Genomic DNA, 20363 nt, shown 5'->3' with positions numbered 1-20363 from the left:
TCCGAATTTCGCCCTATTTTCTTCATCTAAGTTAATGTTACGGCACGTGCCACGTGCCAACTTAGGGGTGTCGAAATTGTTCCACATAAAGTAACTCCGCAATGGCTGGGCCAATTACAGTAAAACTTCGTCAATAGTTAGGCATCCAGAGGCCAATGCATTTCCATGTGTCACTATGGGGGTGCTACTGCACGTGCGGCGCACGTGGGGGGGGGGTGCCGCTTCCATATCTCAAGAACGGCTGGGCGGATAACACTCAAACTTGGTACACAAATGTCACATCGATGCTCGCACTGCATTGATCAGTGCTTACATTGGTGCAGAGTCGTTAGGAAAACGATGAAATAAGATTCGTGGTGTTAATGCCTTTCTGTTCCAGCAGCTGATTGATTCGCAACAGGAGATCCTTGTTTGTGAAGGCTTCGTCTCCCTTTTCCACCCCTTGTTTAAAATAACATTAACAATGTACGAAGAAGATCACACATCAAAGTTGTTTTAGGCGGCTATCTTGGGCCAGGGCTGCGAAGTTGTAGTCAGAGCCAGCGGTTCTGTTCCGACTCGGAGTCGGTTAATTTTTAAAAGCTGTAGTCGGAGATGAGTCGAACGTCACCGAAAAGTCATCGACTCCACAGACTTACCAGGGCTGCAGAGTCGGAGTCAGAGTTGGAGTCTGTGTGAATCGACAGTTCTGCCCGGAGGAGTCGGAGTCGATATTTGGATACCGGAATCGGAGTTGGAGCCAAAGTCACTGAAATTTCATCGACTACGCAGCACTGGTTGGGTCCTTTTCATATAGCGTCTTGAATGACATATTAAACGGCAATGACGTTAGCAATTCCGTTTAAGTTTTTCATTAGACTTATAGATAGTTACTTACGTTCGCTTTGTTCTTTGATCGGACAATTTGTTTGATTTAGGCCAAGTAAAGACTCATGTGAAAAATAGCGAAAACGACACGTGCTGGCGAAGTCTCCAATAACTCCCTGTTTCACGATTTAATGAGGAAATAACATGGAACTGCTTATCTTATTACTGACCCTGCACATAAATCTATTAATTTCTTCGCTGTTACTGACATATAAAGACATAACCTTTTGAAAAATTGCACAACAAGCCTGCTACTACACCACACTCCCGTGTGTCACAATGCTAATCAGCGGCGTTCACTCGGCTTGCTCCTAACTTACGATAATTATCCCGCTAGATGGCAGGCCTGAGCTCAATGTCGCCAAAAACTGCGAAGACACCAATCCATTATTATCTCATCCATGGCTTTGCTTTGAACTTACTTGAATTCGGTAAATCGCACGTGCTTCAGCTATCCACAGTTTGGCGACCGTATCTTCGTTTCAGTACGGAGGGCCTTCGCAGTGCATTTGTTGACCTTGATAACATAGGGCGACGTCTGTCTAGGGTGCTCGTGCACTGTGGGCCGTTGCACCTTCCGTGGCGGAATTGCGTAATGCCAGATAAGCCACACTTCTGTTTCGGCGCGTCTGGGAAGTGACGATTGTGGCGCATCTTGTCCATTCTCAGTGATTAGAGAGAAAACTATTGTGTACGATATTTATGCCTCGTGAACGATATTACTCTGCACAGCAGATTGCAAAGACTGAAATTGCGCCATTTTCGATGACTTTTCCCTGGAAATGGGGTTTCCGGAATTACAAAATCTAAATATAAATACGAAAAGCTAAATATTTGTACATTTTTACCTTGATTACATTACCATTGGTCATTTTACATTAATTGTCCATTGTCTGTTCCCTTTTTTCTTTTATGTTCGCTTCGTTAGGTATTTCTAATTAGTAATGGTTTTGCTGTACCCTAACACAACTACGAGCATTATTGCTCAACAATTTGCAAATATATTTTGCTATTTATATTTTGTAGTTCGCTTTATAACCCATTTGTCCTCTGAAATATATCCGCTCCCCTCTCTCCGTCGCCTTTTATCGACCCAGATCCCTGGTGTCCAGCATAGTTTTATGATATGTTCTGCAGCCCAGGGGGTGTCGAAGTCTAGTAGGAAAATCTGGCAAATTCCCTGCGTGACGTCACGTCGGGGATGACCGACGACACCTTGCACTGAAAGATACGGCAGAACGGCTATTTTTGAAAAATGATTAAAAATACTTTTGTGCTGTTATGACGCATAAAACGCTTATCAGCATGTTCCTCATCATGTGATAAAGGCATATCCGTGGTCGAAAATAGCTGAGCCCCTCCCAATTTCCAACCACCGACCTCATAAGCAAAGGATGTAAGCGTAATCCTTAAGGGCGACTTTCCTATACATATCCGTACATATGCGTCCTTATGGAAATCGGTAGTGTGGCGATTGGCGACGCGCGCGACATCTGTGTGGCGACCAAGTGGCGACTGTGGCGACACCTGGTGGCTGCTTTTCTGCTGTATGTAGGCATTGGGGTTTTGCCAGATGTGGTTCCTACTGCTACACCACTATGTTGACCCAATACTAGAAAAGTTATTTTGCTAGTAAAAGGCAAGCAAATTGAAAGTTGATTTATAAAATTGTTTAGAAATGATTACAAGATTAAAATAAAGAAATTTTGATTGAATAATTATTTAAATAATCAACCGTGAAACTATATTCTGGTAGGTTTAGTAGAAATAAGTCCGTGCAACCTTGTATTTAGGGCCTTGCTGCAGCCCATGTTGTGCTCACTGCTCTGATATTCGTCTGGCTCCCAGTTTGTGTACCTGTTTCGTCGTGACCTCGAGTCATAGCGACATCAAATGCTAATGTAAAGATGCATCAAGGGACCTTCCTTTGAGCCGATACGCTTCGTTGAAATCTTACCCCGCACGTGTTACATAACATCTTGTTTTGGGGAGCGGCTGATAGCTATACGAGTATAATGTTTGTATATGAATTATTGAAACACGTACCTTCATGTTTTATCGATGAATCAACAAAAGGGTAACACGGGTAGAGCGTCATTGATTTTTGCGATTGATATTCCCACTGCAACTGCGCAGTAGCGTTATTATGCTCTACAAGGGCGACAGCGGCATCATACTCTCGTGGAAGACACTTCCTCCTATTCATTATATGATGCTATTATTAGCCGCCTTATATAACCTGACTGGCCCCGTACGCTGCATGTGACCAGTAGGCTGCCTCGTCCCCGTACCACTTGAGACGTATTCCGTTATATAAAAGGTCGTCTAGGACACCAGCTGATTTTTCGGCTCTGCAATGGTCTTGTCGGCTCTGCAATGGTCTTGTCGACCGAAAGGGCCTAACCCAACAAAACAAACAAACAAACAAACCAGCTGATTATACACGCATTATCCTATACCGGGACAAATGATCAGCATCTGGTATCAGGATGAGTTATAAGGTTCGAATTTAGGCAGTCCGGTTATGAAACATGCACGGTGGTTTTATTTATATGGGTTTGAATGCTCGATATGCTGTATATAAGTACATCAATGATTTTTGATAGATTGATGCCGTATATTGAGATATTTCAGGTTAGATTGGTTCTTGAAGTCTAGTTCTTTGAATGATATTGTTATCCGTTCAATTTCTAGTTAAAGGAAAACATGATTGAAATAAAAAAGGGTAATGTTAAGTCCCTATGGCTGAGCATTATGCATTCTTTTACGTAATTTGCGGGTAAATACGTAAGGTCCTTATTACCTACAACATGTGGTGGCTTTCTCTTAAATGCAGTACAAGCACGTAGTTGTTTTAGAAATAAACGTTTCTTTTTCAGCTATTACACATTTCCCGACATTTATACAGAGGCGTCCGCAGCTTCGAAGCCTCTGTATTTTTTCAATGATTTTCGTATTCAAGGTATTGGTATGTATATGAAAACTGTTCTGTTCTGCTCGTCCAATTCCCTCCTAGAGCCTAGTTTTGTGGAGTCAACCATGACAAGGCAGCAGGTATTGTTCCCAGTCGGGAACACGTGACTGCTATTGTCACGTGTGACCAATACCACGTGACCGATTCAGTCACGTGTCGCGGGGAATTGCATGTCGACAAAAGTCACGTGGGAGGGCTACACGTGACGTGAAATGATTTGTTTCAATATTATTATTGTTGAAGGGCAGCTGAAAGAGGGATGTTTATCGTGAATGAAAACAGCAACAACAGCAAAACAAATCAATCATGTAGGTACCGGCGACAGGGCTGAACTCGATACAAATCTGTTTACGGTTGTATGTCTGTTTGTTAGTACCTAGGCCAACCTATAGGAGAGATATAAAGTAAATAGTGCTGTTTGGAAATCGGATCCTCGGATTTCCCATTTTGTCCAATGCTCAAGCAGAATAAGGTTTTGAACAAAGCCAGGTAGCTATGGATGAAATTGTACAATTATTTATAACACTCAAGCATTTTCATGTAGTATTCGTGTCCGACATGTATTTGTTAGTTAACAGCTCAGTTGTGTTGATAATGAGCAATTTGGACCATAAAAGGGCATTTGAAATAAATTAACATTTAATTATAGCTTCTAAAATTAGCACCACTATTTTCCATATCTAGTTTCCGGGCAGCTTTAGGACAAAGCCATGATTTGGACAGATTTTGAACAAAAAGGAGCCAGGATTTTGCACATTGGGGCGGACATTAGACGGGTCTTTTCTGAAACTTGCTGCACTATAATACACATAGAGCGATGTTAGAGACGTGATATAAAATATTTTTTCTCAATATGTTACTTGTTGATGTTCACGCTATATTTTAGTTTTGGAACTTAATCATTTCAAAAGCGCACCACATAAATTTCTTTCATTTTTTTTATCCCGATTTTATCAACTGCACACCAGTCATGTCCTATCGAGCAACCGTACCTTTGTTGAGGGAAATAACCTTGGAATATGTATTGCCTTAGTTGTATTATTATTGTATTGTATTAACATTAAATGTCCGTCCGTGTTCCCACAGTTTTTCAGGACATTTTAAACATAGTAGAGTTGTACACGGCAGTAATGTAAACACAAATTCTCACACAGATGTACACGGCAAGGTGCCAACGTACGGTAACATACACTGCATGGCGCACAGCAAGGCACAGAGTACACACTACACATTACACAGTATACGCGATCCGTGATACTATCCCTGAGCAAGTGAGCTGGTATGGTTCACGCGTTTTTGCACCTAAGTTTTTTCCTGAATTCTTTTTCTGACGCTGTTTGTGTAGTTTCTATTGGAAGTCGATTCCATTCAGTTGCGGCTCGGTACGGGAAAGATCGTTGTGTCATAGACAGACGCACTTTTGGAAGGTGGAGCCGATTGGTACATGCCAGGCGGGTCACTCGAGTGGTTATGTCTGATCTTTGGTGAAACATCTTTTTTAGAGCTTTGGGGGCGTCGCAGTTATTCAAAGCGCGAAATACTTTTAAACAATCACGCTCCTTGATGAGCTCTTCAATTGTTGGCCACTGAAGCGCACTTAGGGTGGGTGTAATGTGCTCATTGCGGCGTGTTCCGGTTACTACACGGGCTGCGAAGTTTATTACTTTCTGAACGCGAGATATTTGGTTTTTGCAGGCCCCACCCCAAACTGGCAAGCAGTACAATATCTGGGAAAAGACGTGTGCCTGGATAATCAGAATAAGAGCCTCAGCAGAAAAGTGACGCCGGAACCTGTTTAAGGACGCACTTGTCTTAAACCATTTTCGGGCAGTTACTTTTGCCGTGCGACATGTTCCATCGTAGCGCAAACATGTAGATGCTGTCTCTTTTTAGCGCCCCGAAATGCTGCACATTGCTTGCTTTCTTGTCAGTTATTCGCGAAAAGTGTCATACGTTATAAGATAGCAAGTCTTAGAAGTTGGCTATTACCTACATGAGCAGATTCGTTGAAAGCGGTCTGGCTGTTGGGATGCTAGAATTTTATCATAAAACTTGGCGAACATGACCACATGTCGGCCTACATCCTTTGGTTAAGGTGTGTGATATGATTTATTGTTGTTGCGCAGCTTCGCTTTTTTCACTTAAGTTGAATCAATATATTTGACATTTATTTTTTAAAGGTAAAATAACTGACACTTTGTTACCCTGTGTGCACCCTCTTTGTGAATAACCTTATTTACTTTTCCATGGACACTGGCCTTTTTCTAATTGCATTTATTCATTGTGAGTCATATGCTGCGTTGCCTGATCCACAGAGCTGAAAGTGACTGCCCAAAAATAGATTTTTTCATGCAACTCATGATCTCTGGGAAGCATCAGCTTACATAAGACCATTCACGATTTGTTTACCTTTACGAAAACACTCACATCGGAACTTTGCATTCCAGTCACGGTCCACATTGTCTGGGCTCGACTAAATGATCGGGTACCTAGCATTAGTTCTGTGTTCACAGCAAACTGCACCAGGTTTTCGTGCTTCAGTTCATTCCGATCGTGGGCCTGTCGGCTGCTTTTGCCCTGTTCACATTGTTTACCGGATTGGTGAATCGCTTACTTGGCTTGTTTACCTTGCCTAGCTGCAGCGAATGAGGACTTTCTCAGTGTAATGATAGCTAACGACAAGACGGTTCATGACAGCCTGCTTACCAGATTGATGGTTCGGCCCATCGTCCCCTCGGTCGCGACGTTGCTTTATTTATTTCACTTGTTGTTTATGCCGCTACACAGCTCATGAATGTAACTTTCCTTGTGAAGCCGTTTCTGCAAACCTCCTTTCACATAGAAGGAGTCGTGTTTTTCATCAACTATTGCTTCGCCATTCCCTAGTTGCATATTCTGCGTTAATCGCTGTTCTTTTCCGCACCTTACGGTATCTTCACGATGGTGGTGCATACTGGCTGGAACTTGTTGACCGTGTGCAATGCTGCTTTTTGTACCTGTTGTAACCTGTTCTAACGGTAACTGTTACATCTGAGTGTTCCCTGACCTTGTACCGAGCCTGACCTAACCTGCCCCTGCCCCTGGCCTGACCCTAACCCGGGCCTTACTCTGCCCCTGACTCTGACCTGATTTGAGCCCGTTCTGCCCCTGACCTGACCCCGGCCTGACCCTGACCCGACCTTGACCTGACTTGACCATGACTGAAACGGAATGAATGAAACGGAAACTGTTCCGCCCCTAACCTGACCCTGACCTCGATCCTGACCTAACCCTCACCCTGACCTGTACCTGGCCTTACCCTGGCGGCTGACCTGACCATGACCCTAACCTGGACCCGACCCTGACTTACCCCTGACCTGTACCTGGCCTTACCCTCACGGCTGACCTGACCTGATCATGAACCTGACGCTCACTTGCTGTTCTGCTCTCCAGATCGCCTGTTTCCTCAGTGAGCCAGTGATGACTGTACCGGGTATCGTGATTCCGCCGCCCGGGTGGCTGCGGAAAATACACGAGTAAGTACTTAAAAATGAGTTGATCTTTAGATACGATATCAAATTCCTAGTTAATGTTCATGCCGCTGCTCAATGAACAGGTCAGCAATGACTGGATGGGATTGTTGTGTAGGGCCTACGAGTGATAGTGTATGGTGTGCTGTGATCGTTTGTTTATCCTTATTGTTTTAGTTCGTTCTGATGCCGTGCCTATTTCTGTCATCCAGCTCTTTTGACGTCGTACCCACCTTATTCCCAACTCTTTTGACGTCGTACCCTCCTTATTCCCAACTCTTTTGGCGTCATACCCACCTTATTCCCAACTCTTTTGACGTCATTTCCACTTTCAGCTGACACCGCTACCACCTCTATTGACGCTTTTCTCATCTTTGTTAACGCCGTCCACGCCTCTAATGATGATTTCCTGACCTCTATTGGGTCCGCTCCCACCTCCATTGACGCCGTTCCCACCTCTACCCTACCTCTATTGACGCCTTGCCCACCCCTTTTGAAGCTTTTTCCACCTTCATTGACGCTTTGCCCACCTCTGTTGACGCCTCGCCCACCCCTATTGACGCTTATTTCACCTCTATTGAGTCTGTTCCCACCTCTATTGACTCCTTTTCACCTCTATTGACGCCCTGCCCACCTCTATTGACGCCGTTCTTACCTCTATCCCACCTCTATTGACGCCTCGCCCACCCTTATTGACGCCTTTCCCACCTCTATTGACGTCGTTCCCACCTCTATCTCACCTCTATTGACGCTTATTCCACCTCTTTTGAGTCTGTTCTCACCTCTATTGACGCCTTTTCCGCCTCTATAGACGCCGTGCCCACCTCTATTGACGCATTGCCCACCTTTATCCCACCTCTATTGACGCCTTGCCCACCTCTATTCCGCAGCTACATGCACAGTCTGGGCGCGCTGGTGATTTCTGATGAGATGTGCACTGCTCTGGGACGGAACGGAAAGTCGTTCTGGGGCTTCCAGGGCGAGGACGGCGATCCCGACTTCATCTGCTGTGGAAAGCCCATTGGTAAGATCAGCACTATTGACGAGGGAAAAACTACCCAAGTAACCGAGAAAAAAATATCATGGGAACTCTATTGATCAGGGAAATATTACCGAAATTATAAAATAAACTGACACACACATCGGTAGGAGAAACTTCATTGATGAGGGAAATGTTACCGAAGTATATCGATGGAATTATGTAAAGAGTTGTAATCGTCACGTAACATGTTGAAATGTTTTTAATGTCAATATGTAGGTAGATTACATGCATTCACACATCGACAATATCATTGAAAAATACCGGCCCGACTGATGTGTGCAGTATGCTTCAATTACAATTACAAAATGTATTCGGTGCCATGTGTGTAAAATTAGTAAGTACCTACACCGTCTGTTAGATGAGCCAATGGATAAATCCGAACATCTCTGCCATAGCGGCACCCCGACTCCTGAGACCGCTGAGACCTTTGGCTCAACTTTGGCTGAGATGTGATGCGAGCTTTATTGACTGTCGTTGCTAGGCAACGGTTACCCGATGGCTGCGGCTCTGACGCGGAAGGATCTTCTAAAATCCATCAATCAGCCCAGCCTATGGGAACAGGTGAGTGCCTCTCCGAAGGGAAAATAATATATTGTTTCCTGTTGGTAATGTATTGTGTTTCAGGATCTAATATGTAGTGTGTGTTTTCCCTATGGCTGTAACCCATGAATAGGACCAAAGATAACATGATAACATGATTCATGTTATCTATGATAGGACACATGAGCCCTACGCCATTTCATGTCCCTGAACCTGTCCTTGTATACATATTACATGCCCCTTTTTCTTCATCTTTTTTCAATACCATATCTACAGTACACTCCCGTCGCACTTCAGTATATCTCACTTTCCCAATAGATTCCCTACAGTCCCCTAAATGCTAGTTTCTCTCTTTGTTTCAAAAGAAGCCGTCTCCGATACACTGTCCGGTCTCCTCCACATCTCTCTCTCTCTCTCTCTCTCTCTCTCTCTCTCTCTCTCTCTCTCTCTCTCTCTCTCTCTCTCTCTCTCTCTCTCTCTCTCTCTCTCTCTCTCTCTCTCCCCCCTCCCTCCCCTCTTCTCCCCTCTCTCCCTTCCCTCCCTCTCTTCTCCCACGCTCCCTTCCCCTCCCCATTTATCATTACGTGTCGATATAACACTCCCCGTCCCATGGACAGGGCGCCCCTGAGAGCCTCAGTCATGTACCCCCTGACCTCTGTTCGTTCGCAGTAGGTTATGTAACTGACTGTGAACTTGACCACGCCGGCGGGTCTGCGGCGTCACTGACAAGACTTTACATTGTTTTATTTAAAGGGAGATAATGAGCTTTCTTTTTTCTTAAATAAAAATTACTCGACATCTATACTATTTCTACTGTAGTTTCTATAAAATATGAAAATTTCCTAGCACATTTTCGTATGTGAAAAAGGTTTTTATTTTTGCAAAAAAGAAGCAGTACGTACTTGTAACACCCACCGAAATGCGTTGTCCTTCTCTATAAAAAAGCCGCAGTATATGGCGCTTTTGTTTCAAACAGCGACGCTTGGGTTTTTGTTTATGTTATCGCCTTGTCGTTGCTTGGTTGTAAGGATTCTAATTTGAATTAGAGTTAATTCGGTTTAGAATTAATTAGATTCTAATTCGGGGGTACATAGTGCCTACTCTTCTTTGTTTCCAAGCGCCACAAATGAACCGCATGCGCCAGAAACGCAGCCAAATCTTGCGATTGCGACTACGAAATTCATTATTTTGGCCTCAGAGCCTGAAGCGAAAAATACAAGCATATTTATTTCAAAAAGACTTCAGGTTTGTCGAACGGTGTTATGAGAATTTTGATAACAGTACTGCATAAGTTTTTCAGTGATGCCGCAAAAGTGTTGTATCTATCTTCTTTTATTGTGCAGTCGGCGGGACCGATTCAAAATTGAGTCGTTGCTACTAAAATAGCAGCATATGGCGACAGATGATGAACAGGAAAAATAGTTGCGTAAATTTAGACATAAACCACCCCCAAACCATGAATATCTTTTGAAGGCACTATAGACGACCATTAACTAACTAGATGTGATGAAGATCAAATGCAAGGAATACGCTCATTTTACAAAATTACATGCAAGTACCAAAAAGTGATGTAAGTACTTATTCAACGGTCATTTTCAGCGCTCCCCGCTAACGTGACTTCAAGTTGAGATATTTGCGGCAAGGTACCGAATTGAGCAAAATGGTTTTAATTTACATTATAACTTGTTGTGTTTTGTCAGAAAATGGTCCTAACTCAGATTTTGTGGAAAAAGGTCATAATCTCCCTTTAATAGTTTGATTGTTTAGTTTGGTTATTTAGGGAAATGTGCAGGACAGAAGTTTGGAGACTTCTTGGTGAATGCATTTGGAGTAGATGGTAATTGATGTTGCCGTTGCATATGAAGTTATTTATTGTTTTATTCATTAGTTTGGTGGTGGTATATTTACAGTGCTAATTGAAACGGAAACTGCCGAACTTTGCTGTTGCATTATTCATGACACCGACCTCAGGTGGTACGAGGAGGCATATTAGCCGCATGAATACTTTTTGATGTTTCATTTATTATTTTCCCTGTGAATTCATCAAGGCTTGTTTCACACAGATGTTGAGGAATTTAACTGCTATTTTAAGCACATGTCCAAGATTTAATGTGAAAAGAATGAATACATTTCACGCTAACTCTACAGAGGTATATATTGCGGCGTTTAGACATTTATTTAATAATTATCACTAGTAGAGTCGCAAACGCTGATTGGTCCCGACTGTACGTGACGATATGCTCTGAAAATTACCGAGTGCACATAGTACGGAAATGAAGGCATAAAAACAGACAGACACTTTACATGCAGAGTTCATATATGTAGACTGACAAAGCAGCGGAGGCAAGCAGGCCTAAAGCATGCCAGCAGCATGTGCCTGCTAGATTAGTCTGTTTACTTCCTTGTTAAACATTTCGGCATTCGTGACTTGTATTGTCGATTTCTTAATTCATTCAACATTCCGTTATAAATAGGTAGCTTGTCTGAAAAGAATACCTGTTCATGTTCTATGTAACACGATCTATAAAAGACATTAGCGCCTGACACGTGATCACGAAAGCACCATTTGGAAATGATAACTTCGATGCAGGACACGCGGTCAACTACACAGCAACCTCTCGAGCTTCGCTCCGGCAGTTTCTCATGACATTTTCAAGCCATCAACAATGATATTGTATGGAATAACATTCTCTATTGACTACAGAATGATGCTTCACTTCCCACAGGAAACAGATAGATGCCTGTGATGGTAGGCTGAGTCGCATAACACAGGCTGTGTAACGGCCTGACTACACTGTGCGTTTTCTGCGTGCGTCTTTGCGGGTTTGCGTTTTTTGCGTAATATCGTTCTAGAAAAATGACGATATTACGCTTTTGTGATGTTTTTATATAATTTTTTTGTTAATATACGAGTTACTATAATTTTTGCATACAATTAATGTAAAATTTATATTATTGATAACTTTTTTCTAGAACGATATTACAAAAAAACGCAAACCCGCAAAAAACACACGCAGAAAAGTGTAGCCAGGCCTTTACACAGCCTCTCCCGGTGACCCTCAGCTCATCATAAACACGCTCGATTGCATGCTTAACGACACAACCTACCGTTCCAGTCAACTGATAGCTTCTGAAGAGTGGAACATCGCTTTTTAGTCAGTTTTGCACGTTGGCAGGCCGACTCACTGTTTTATATAACAGTAGCGATTTCAGGCATCCTCTTGTGACTATTTTTATCAGAATTATCACATGATCCCCGTTTTTTTTTTTTTTTTTGCAGTTGGCCGTGCCTCCCTGCCTGCTTTCATGTCCGCTTTGTCATTCCTTGTTATCGGATTATCTGTACTGCAATCATTCTAGGCATACCTGAGGATCATATCACGACACGAAAGGGTGGGAAAGGGAATGTGATATGAAACGGTGAATGTGGCGGCTGTAGGATGTTGTTAAACATCACTAACGATGGGTACGGGCAGCCTTTTCATATATTATTGGAGCTGGCTATTGCTGTATTAGGGGAGGGGAAAGAAAGAATAGGAATTAAGAGAGAGGGTGAGAGAGAGAGAGAGAGAGAGAGAGAGAGAGAGAGAGAGAGAGAGAGAGAGAGAGAGAGAGGTAGACAGAGAGGAGGAGGAGGAGGAGGAGGAGAAGGAGGACCGAGGAGGAGGAGGAGGCAATGTGAAAGAGCGGGCATTGTTGTGTAATGCGTGGCGCGAGCCTTAGAACAATAAAAAGCTTCCTAAACTTTCGGAAGAGGAGGATCTTTATTTCAATCAATATCTTCCTCGGTTACTTCTACGTCTTTTTTAGCCTGAATTCGCCGTCATATATACCAAAAAAAAAAAAGAGAACACCATGATCATTTATGATGGTTTCCGTCTGCGTCTCACCAGGATTACACTCGGTATAAACCGTTTCACAGACGTTCATTCCGGGACTCACGAGATTTTTTTTATTAACCTGACATCTATCGTTTGTTTTTTACAACTTACAGTACCGACCGTCGCCGCTGGCCTGCGCCATTGGTACCACCGTGCTGCGTGTTCTGGAGCAGGAGGACCTAACGGTGCGCGCCAGGGATGTCGGGGCGTTTCTGAAACGGCACCTGCTGGCTCTGAAAGCCAAACACAGCTGTGTTGGTGAGAATCTTTTTGTTGTTGTTGTTTTTGTTGTTAATGTTGTTGTTGTTCTAATTGTTGCTGTTGTTTGTGCTATGAAAAGTCGAAACAGTGTCACATCAGATGCCGATCAACATGTGATGATGACTGCTCTTTTATATAAGCCACTAATATAGCTGTATATACCACAGCTGTAATATAAGCCACTAAACGTCAAACAGTTCATTACCTGCTTAGTTACCTTGCGCCTGCCCTCATTCGTTTTGTTTTGTGATTGACGGACATTCCTCTCGTCACTTCTCGTTAGTCACCTGTTTTTTTAATTGGTCAATATCTGTCTGCAGTGAGACGTCTTGTTTTTTGATTGGCTGTCTCGTGTCTGCCCTCAGACGTGTCGTGGTCTGATTGGCTGTCACACGTTTGCCCCCAGGCGATGTACGCGGCGAAGGCCTGCTGATTGGCGTGGACATTGTCACAGTCAGCGACCGAAAACCCGACCGGCAGGCCTGTCAGTGTGTCGTCTATAGGTGAGAGGTATAATTGTACGCTATGCACTATGCACTATACAGGTTGTCGTCTATAGGTTAGCTGTAGGTACAGCCCTCAGCAGACTGCGTGGTAGGTATTCTTTTTCGAAAAAAAAAAACGGTAATAGCTCAAAGACTATGTTACCAGTCGGTCGGAACTCACTGCACATAGATGCGCCATGCTACACTCCTTCCATTGGGTCTATCACTAAACAAAGTATATGCTTTGTAGTTTGTGTGGCAACAAAATGCAAAAGTTTGTTTGGGGGCAAATATAAACTTTTGGGTTTTGTTGCCAAACTGGATGGAAAATGAATACGATGGTAATGCCAATCTAAGGTGCGGAGTCTCGCGTGTCTTGCTGTTACGATTTCCGAGTGACCGATAGCATAGTATCCGCGTTATTCTCGGTTTTGTCCAAAAAAGAATACCTACCACGCAGTTTGCAGAGTGCTGTACCCAAGATACCTATAAGGCCGCGTTCCCACTACGACCGTTCAACATCGTAAATTGCAAGAACGGGAGAAAACGGACGAGATCGTTGATCTAGAGACTTTTCTAAAAAAGTTGAACACTTCCCTAGATCTGGTATACGGGGCAAGATGGGGAAACATCGTGAGACATCGGCAAACGGCTTGGACAAAGCCGGTTGAGAGGAGCGATGATGAAGGAGGGATCGGCACAATAAGCTATTGTAAAAAAAAAGTTCAGAATATAGGTAGTTGACGTGGTAAAAGATCCCATGCAACTGAATGAATGATAAAATTAGAAAAAACTTAAAAGTTATCAGCGTGTTGAAAGTACGCGAGCATGAGAAAATCGATCAACAATGTCAACGAAAAGCATTCACAGCTGTGATAACGACAACCTATTGACTTTTGAAGAGAAAATGTGTGCAGTTGATATAACTCATTGTGGTTTTGCTGTGAATACCTTCGAGAAGCTGTAACCGATAAATTGCAAGTTCCGATGATTTCTTAACAGTTTATTGTGGCAATCCTCGATAAAACATCTAGTTAGTTGAAGCAGGCTGCAATGCAACTGAACTTGCCGACACAGGTTCAGCGATTTAGGTATACGAGTACAAGTATATGGAGCCGGCATTCCAACTTACAGCAGTGTCACAGCTCATGTCACCATCATCATGTGACTACGCCATCTCGTCAGGCGATGCTAGAATTGTATAAAGGCAATTATACTAATATCAACTGAACAGACGAGAAACACTTAAGAGCTCAGCAAGGAAACTGACCGTGTGCTCAATGAAGATAAACGAGTGTATTCGAGCACAACGGTTCACAGCAGATGGTGGCAACTGTCGACGTTTGTCTGACTCTGCAGTGTGGCGTGGCATTACAATGCAGCGGTCTTCCAGAGGAGAGCTTGGCCTAGGCGTTTGAGATCCCAAGCCTGTCTACCTGAATCTACGATGCAACTCTTGGTAGCTGGCGCGCAACCGGGTGGCTACTTTATCTATCTCCGAGATTCTGAGTTCCGGAGCGGTGCTACAAAAAGAGGGAGATGAAGTGCAAGTCGCACCTGTTCTGACATAGCGAGGATCATTCGCTCAAGAGTAGCATGCGATGTGCATAACAAGGACCAGACAGCCCAATGACAATCACATGCTTCGCATGTGGTCGTCCCAATCACATGGCGCGGTCCAGATGGCCTTGATCCAGAAGACACTGATTGTTTGAGCCTCGAATCAAGGCCCTCAGTGACGATCCGACGGCGGAAGCTGCGTGTGTTGAACGAGGAGTGGCCGCCCGTTTGAGGTCATAAGTGAGCGACGACGCCGGTGGCCACGATTGTCGGAAACTCTGCCTTTAGTTTCACAAGAGCAAGTGCTGCTACAGCTATGTATCACTGTTAGATGATGTAAATAAACGTTTGTTATTTGCGCCGCATTTGCAGTGGCATGACATTATTTGTAAGATTCTTATTTTCCAGGCGCTGATGGTAGGTAAATGAATAAATTGCACTAGACCTTCGGTAAACCTGCCGAAAAGTTGTTATTTACCGCCACTTAGCGCTCGCCTACATTTGCATATGTATATAATTAGAGTTATATAGCCTTTATCCGCAAAAATGCACCACCTTTCATGCCTTGCTGCTTGTCTTCTCACTTTGAATATCAAGAAACTTCCCAAAAAGGGCTTCCTGCTCTATGCACTGCCTAAAAATGCTTATTAGTGTCATTTAATATCTGCACAAACCTTCAAGAACGTTCAAAAAGTTGAACACTGTTCAACTTTTTGGCGACCTCACCAACCAACCAACACGGGAAGCAAACTTTCAAAACCTTACAAATGTCTCCATCCGAAAACACGTGTCAAATACCCGGTTCCCACCACCACCGGCAGAGATCGTAAAAATGCATGCTGTGATTTTGCCGATCTTGCCGGTTTTCTCCCGTTATTTCACTTTACGATGTTGAACGGTCGTAGTGGGAACCCGGCATAAGAAACAGGTAGATCCGATGTTTGAAAGTAAAGCCCCAGTCACAAATTTGACGCACCTGTGACATTTTCTGACTTCCACGTGACTATTGTATTAACTTTTGTGTTTTGCGATGTTTTGACCTTATTTAAAGTACTGAAAGCTGAAAATGTATGATTAATCTTGTTTAAAGCAGCATATTAATAATTATGTTTGTAAATTATCGATAAGCTGCTTATAGCAGGTCACGTGATTGCTACCAGATTATGTGCTCAGAAAGCATCTTTTCAACTTCGATTTTGAACAATTTTTACCTCCTTTGAGGCCAAATGATGGACGGTTTGAGGCACACGATGAAATGCTGAATCTATTGATGCCAAAATTTGTTCGTTTTTTTTTTTGCATTTTTAGACTAGTATATCCTGGCTCAAACTTTGACCAGTTTGTGTGTAAAACCTATGGTGAAGGGAAAACTTCACGCCCAGCAGGCGTCATTACAGTGCTGCCAAATCGTGTTTGGTGGGGGTCGGCTGTACCTACCTTTATTTTTTTTTTTCTATGCCGTACCTACACTCGTCTGTAACACACAGACGACACACAGACAGTGTGTCGTCTGTAAGTAATATTCCACATTCCTAGCAACCAGATTTGTCCTGAAGTCAAGCGACCGTTTTCGTGAATACCTACCGGGCCATCAAGGCTGGAGAGATATCCCAGGTAAATATGTCATCGTCTCATCTTATGATGATTTTCTAACACATACAGCGTCAGTATTCATCAGCACGACGCCGTGAGAAATACGGATCTTCTGACACTTATTGGCTTAGCACCATGCAGTCAAAACCAATTGAATACGTGTTGCCAGTTCCTTCGAACCCGACATGTCTATTTTATCAAGTTAAATAGGACGTGACTTTGTAAAGCATGCCACCAACCACCACTTTGCATTTACTGTGGCATGAGTGTCCTGCATTTGAAATCAGTCATTGAGATTCAACGCCCCGTCGTGAATCTATCCGGGTGGGAAATGTGACTGTTAAGCTGTAAGCAACTTCATCTGCGTTAAAAGCTTTGATCCTACTAATGTTTTGTGTTATTGATGTTTGTTACTGATGCTAGTTAGGTACTTTTAGGTTCACCTTTTCCTGTTTAATATTTGATTTGTGACGAAATGGTAAAATGACTAAGAACATATTGCGCTGAAGCTTTGAATTAAATCCGCTCATAGGGACACTTGATGCGCTAATCTTAAATCTACTGCCTGTAGCTAGCCGAAACGACGAATGGACGACCTTTCGCTGTCTTCTTACTGCCTCGTCCCCCGTCTCCCTCGCTCCCTCTCCCCCTCTCTTCCTCTCTCCACCAGACTGAAGGAGGAGGAGCGGATCATCGCCGCCTCGGAGGGCGAGCACCTGAACGTGTTGTACATCACGCCGCCGCTCTGCTTTTCTGAGGAAAACGCCAGGAGCCTGGTGGCCGCGCTGGACAGGGTGCTGACATATATGGAGGCAAACGGCACCGACATCAACTTCAGGTGAGGGGGAGAACGTGGGAGGCGGGATGGGTGCCAGAGATAGTGATGTCAATTACGGAAAATCAGAATACCGATACCAAACCAAATACCAACAAAAACCGTGGAGAAATACCGAAGCCAAACCAACTTGGGAACATGACGAAAATACCAACTTGTTGCCAATTTCTTAGCCTCTTAAACATTAGCGAGGGTTCATGATACCAACAAAATACCAAACACATTAGGTCTTGAAATACCAAATACCGAGTTGGTATCGGTTTGGTATCGGTACCTATACCAAAAAGTTGATATCCGATTGACATCTCTAGTGAGAGATGAAGGGTGAGAGAAAATAGGAGGGAAAGTTAGAGGGGGGGAGTCAATGATTGACTTTGTAGGTACTGTGAAAACTTGGCAGACGAGTTAAGTCAATGTAAAAAAATGAGGAGGAAAAAATGGCATAGTGGTGCGATTTGAAACAACCCGCTGGATGTGACGTAGTTGTTCTACGCGTAGACGAGGTTCTATATTAGATTGTACAACTAAGCAGAGCTGGGCCACGGGCCCGGATAGCTCAGTTGGTAGAGCGTTAGGCTTTTAACCTAACGGTCCAGGGTTCGAGTCCCTGTTCGGGCGTGCTTTTCGTTTTGGGACAGCGATCATATTATCGTCCCCCCCCCCCCCAACGACCCTCAGTTACGTCGGTCCCATCGGCGCTTAGCTTCGCTATGAATCTAACAGGTTAAATCTGTTGATTGTCCAATTTTCGGGACATTCACGAGGTCTGTCTTAATAGCTCGAAAAGCTTTCATACCATCTGCTGCTAACGTCTCAACGATAATGACAACTCTCCAGCCATTTTTAACTGAACGGTTCGACAACAGAACCCTAACATTTGTACTCATTATTTAACAACAAGCTGTTCCTTATCGCTCTTTTCGCCTTCATTCACAGCTCGCTGGGTGCTAGTCTGCTGGAACCCGAGACAGAACCGGTCGACTTAGCCACCTATGAAGACGTAGACTGAAAGCCGCCGACACGCGAGCAACCATCTGCGCTCTGTGAATCAGCCCAGAGATGCAGTGTTTTCTCTCCATCTACAGACTATCTCGGATGAAACTTGAAACTTTTCTAGGATGAAATGAAATGGTATATTCTTGGAAAAGAAGGGTCGCTGGACGCCCAAGAAGCGAATCTCAACCGCGTGGAGTATGGAAAGGTGTATTTATAGCGGATAACATCTCTCGATATTAGGCTAACCATGTCCGTATTTTGGTGAATAACTTTGTATGTTACACCGCTGGGCGGAGGAGCTGTGTTTTATTCCATAAAAGTGATGCTGCGGTAAAGGTCACGAGCAGATGACGTCACATGTTATGTAGTGACATCGGTGTGACATTCGGATGACTCAATTTTCCTAGCTCGAAGGCAAGGCCAGTTGATGAAAAGCGTCACTTTATGATTGCTTTGTGTTTTTCCGCTTGAAGCAGTTGTCCGTCAGGATTGGTAAGTGTGCTGTTTGGATGTGGTTCAGTTTTCCACCATTGGAAGCTGTTATTGTTCAGGGTTAACCCGCGCCCTGGTGTGGGTCTGAGCCACCTTCGCCCTGGTGGGGGGGGGGGCCAAAATGACCCCCCCCCCGTCTAACTCGAAAACGAAGAGGGCTAGGAAGACGCGGAAAAAAGCAAACGAAAGCCCATAACAAGTACGTTCGAAAGTATTTCAGTCATTTTTTCGCTAAGGTCAATATTGAGGTCGCTAGAGGTCATCATAGGTCAAATTTCAGTGTTTTCGGTGTTGCCGGACATATTCCGCTGTAGCTCGGAAACTAGAAGAGCTAGAGAGCCGCGGAAAAAAGCAATCGATAGCTCTTTTCAAGCTCTTTCGCCAAGGTTCGTCAGATTTGACCTCAGCTCAACGGTTTGGCCCACAGAGGTCATGCAAGGTCAACTTGGCAAATTTCGTTGAAAATGTTTTTAACTATAGCATGCATTCACGAGAAAATAGAGAAACGATTCATGCACCATCGTGCTTGGCTCGTCGAGACGCGTCGAATGATATATAGTTTGACCTCGAAAGGTCATTTTGAAAATTTGACCTCAGGTCAAGGTCATGACCTTACCGAAATAGGTCATGCTGCATATCATTCGATCCGCATTGACGAGACAAACACGATAAACGTCGAACGGAGTCTCTATCTCTATTCAATAACAAGTAAGTGCAGAAAAACCGCTGGTGACCTCTGGTGACCAGGGAGATGACCTAGCGTGACCTCAGCGAGGTCACAAGCAAATGGTTTCACATGGGCTGTGATTTGCTGACCCAAGACACTTCAATAACGAAATATAGGAACAATCACGCCCGATTTAGCTGAAAAACAACTACTTTTCGATTCTCCCATTGACTTATAATGGGGAGCAGCGATGACCTGACCTGACCTTAGGTCACATTTATAAAAAATCCGAGATAGCCATTTTGTAGAGCTGGGTGACATCTTCAAGTACTGTAAATTTTACATCGATCGGATAAAAGCTGTGCCTTTGAGAGAGCTTTGAACTTTTTTAGAGGTGGTGTCAGTTTTGGTGACCTTGTGACCTGACCTGACCTGACCCGAACCCCCCAAAAAAGGACATGATGTAAAAATGTTGAATAAACAGCTATACAAAGTTTCAGGGCGCTAACTCAAGTGGTTTCTGAGTTATCGCTGAAAAACCACAGGGGGGGGGCCAAAATGGCCCCCCCCCCCACCAGGGCGAAGGTTAAGATCGCAACGCGACTTTCTTTATTTCTTGATATTAGCTCATGTTAGCAATGATTCAATGTGCTCTGGAATG

General features: G+C 43.8%; 1 protein-coding gene and 1 non-coding gene across 2 annotated transcripts; both read left to right on the top strand.

The window, feature by feature from the left end:
- Positions 1–7277: 7277 nt before the first annotated feature.
- Positions 7278–20363, top strand: LOC122376242 (ethanolamine-phosphate phospho-lyase-like). Its single transcript, XM_043356041.1, has 8 exons — positions 7278–7356; positions 8241–8374; positions 8874–8953; positions 12927–13071; positions 13481–13577; positions 17383–17550; positions 18484–19095; positions 20288–20363. Exons 1-7 carry the CDS (start codon positions 7301–7303, stop codon positions 18554–18556), a joined length of 753 nt encoding a protein of 250 aa, XP_043211976.1. The 5' UTR covers positions 7278–7300; the 3' UTR covers positions 18557–19095; positions 20288–20363.
- Positions 18093–18165, top strand: Trnak-uuu. Its single transcript has one exon. It is a non-coding gene; the product is annotated as a tRNA-Lys (tRNA).

Source organism: Amphibalanus amphitrite, unplaced genomic scaffold, assembly GCF_019059575.1.
Source record: "Amphibalanus amphitrite isolate SeventyFive unplaced genomic scaffold, NRLGWU_Aamphi_draft 002063F_arrow, whole genome shotgun sequence".
NCBI lineage: Eukaryota > Metazoa > Arthropoda > Thecostraca > Balanomorpha > Balanidae > Amphibalanus > Amphibalanus amphitrite.
The sequence above is the reverse complement of the archived record's forward strand: the minus strand, read 5'-3'. Positions and strand labels throughout refer to the sequence as shown.

Excerpts from the sequence above, each read along its gene's own strand:
- LOC122376242 (XM_043356041.1), top strand. The coding sequence starts at position 7,301 with ATGACTGTACCGGGTATCGTGATTCCGCCGCCCGGGTGGCTGCGGAAA. Across the intron at positions 7,357-8,240 it reads TGGCTGCGGAAAATACACGA|CTACATGCACAGTCTGGGCG; the intron begins GTAAGTACTTAA and ends TCTATTCCGCAG. Across the intron at positions 13,072-13,480 it reads AGCCAAACACAGCTGTGTTG|GCGATGTACGCGGCGAAGGC; the intron begins GTGAGAATCTTT and ends GTTTGCCCCCAG.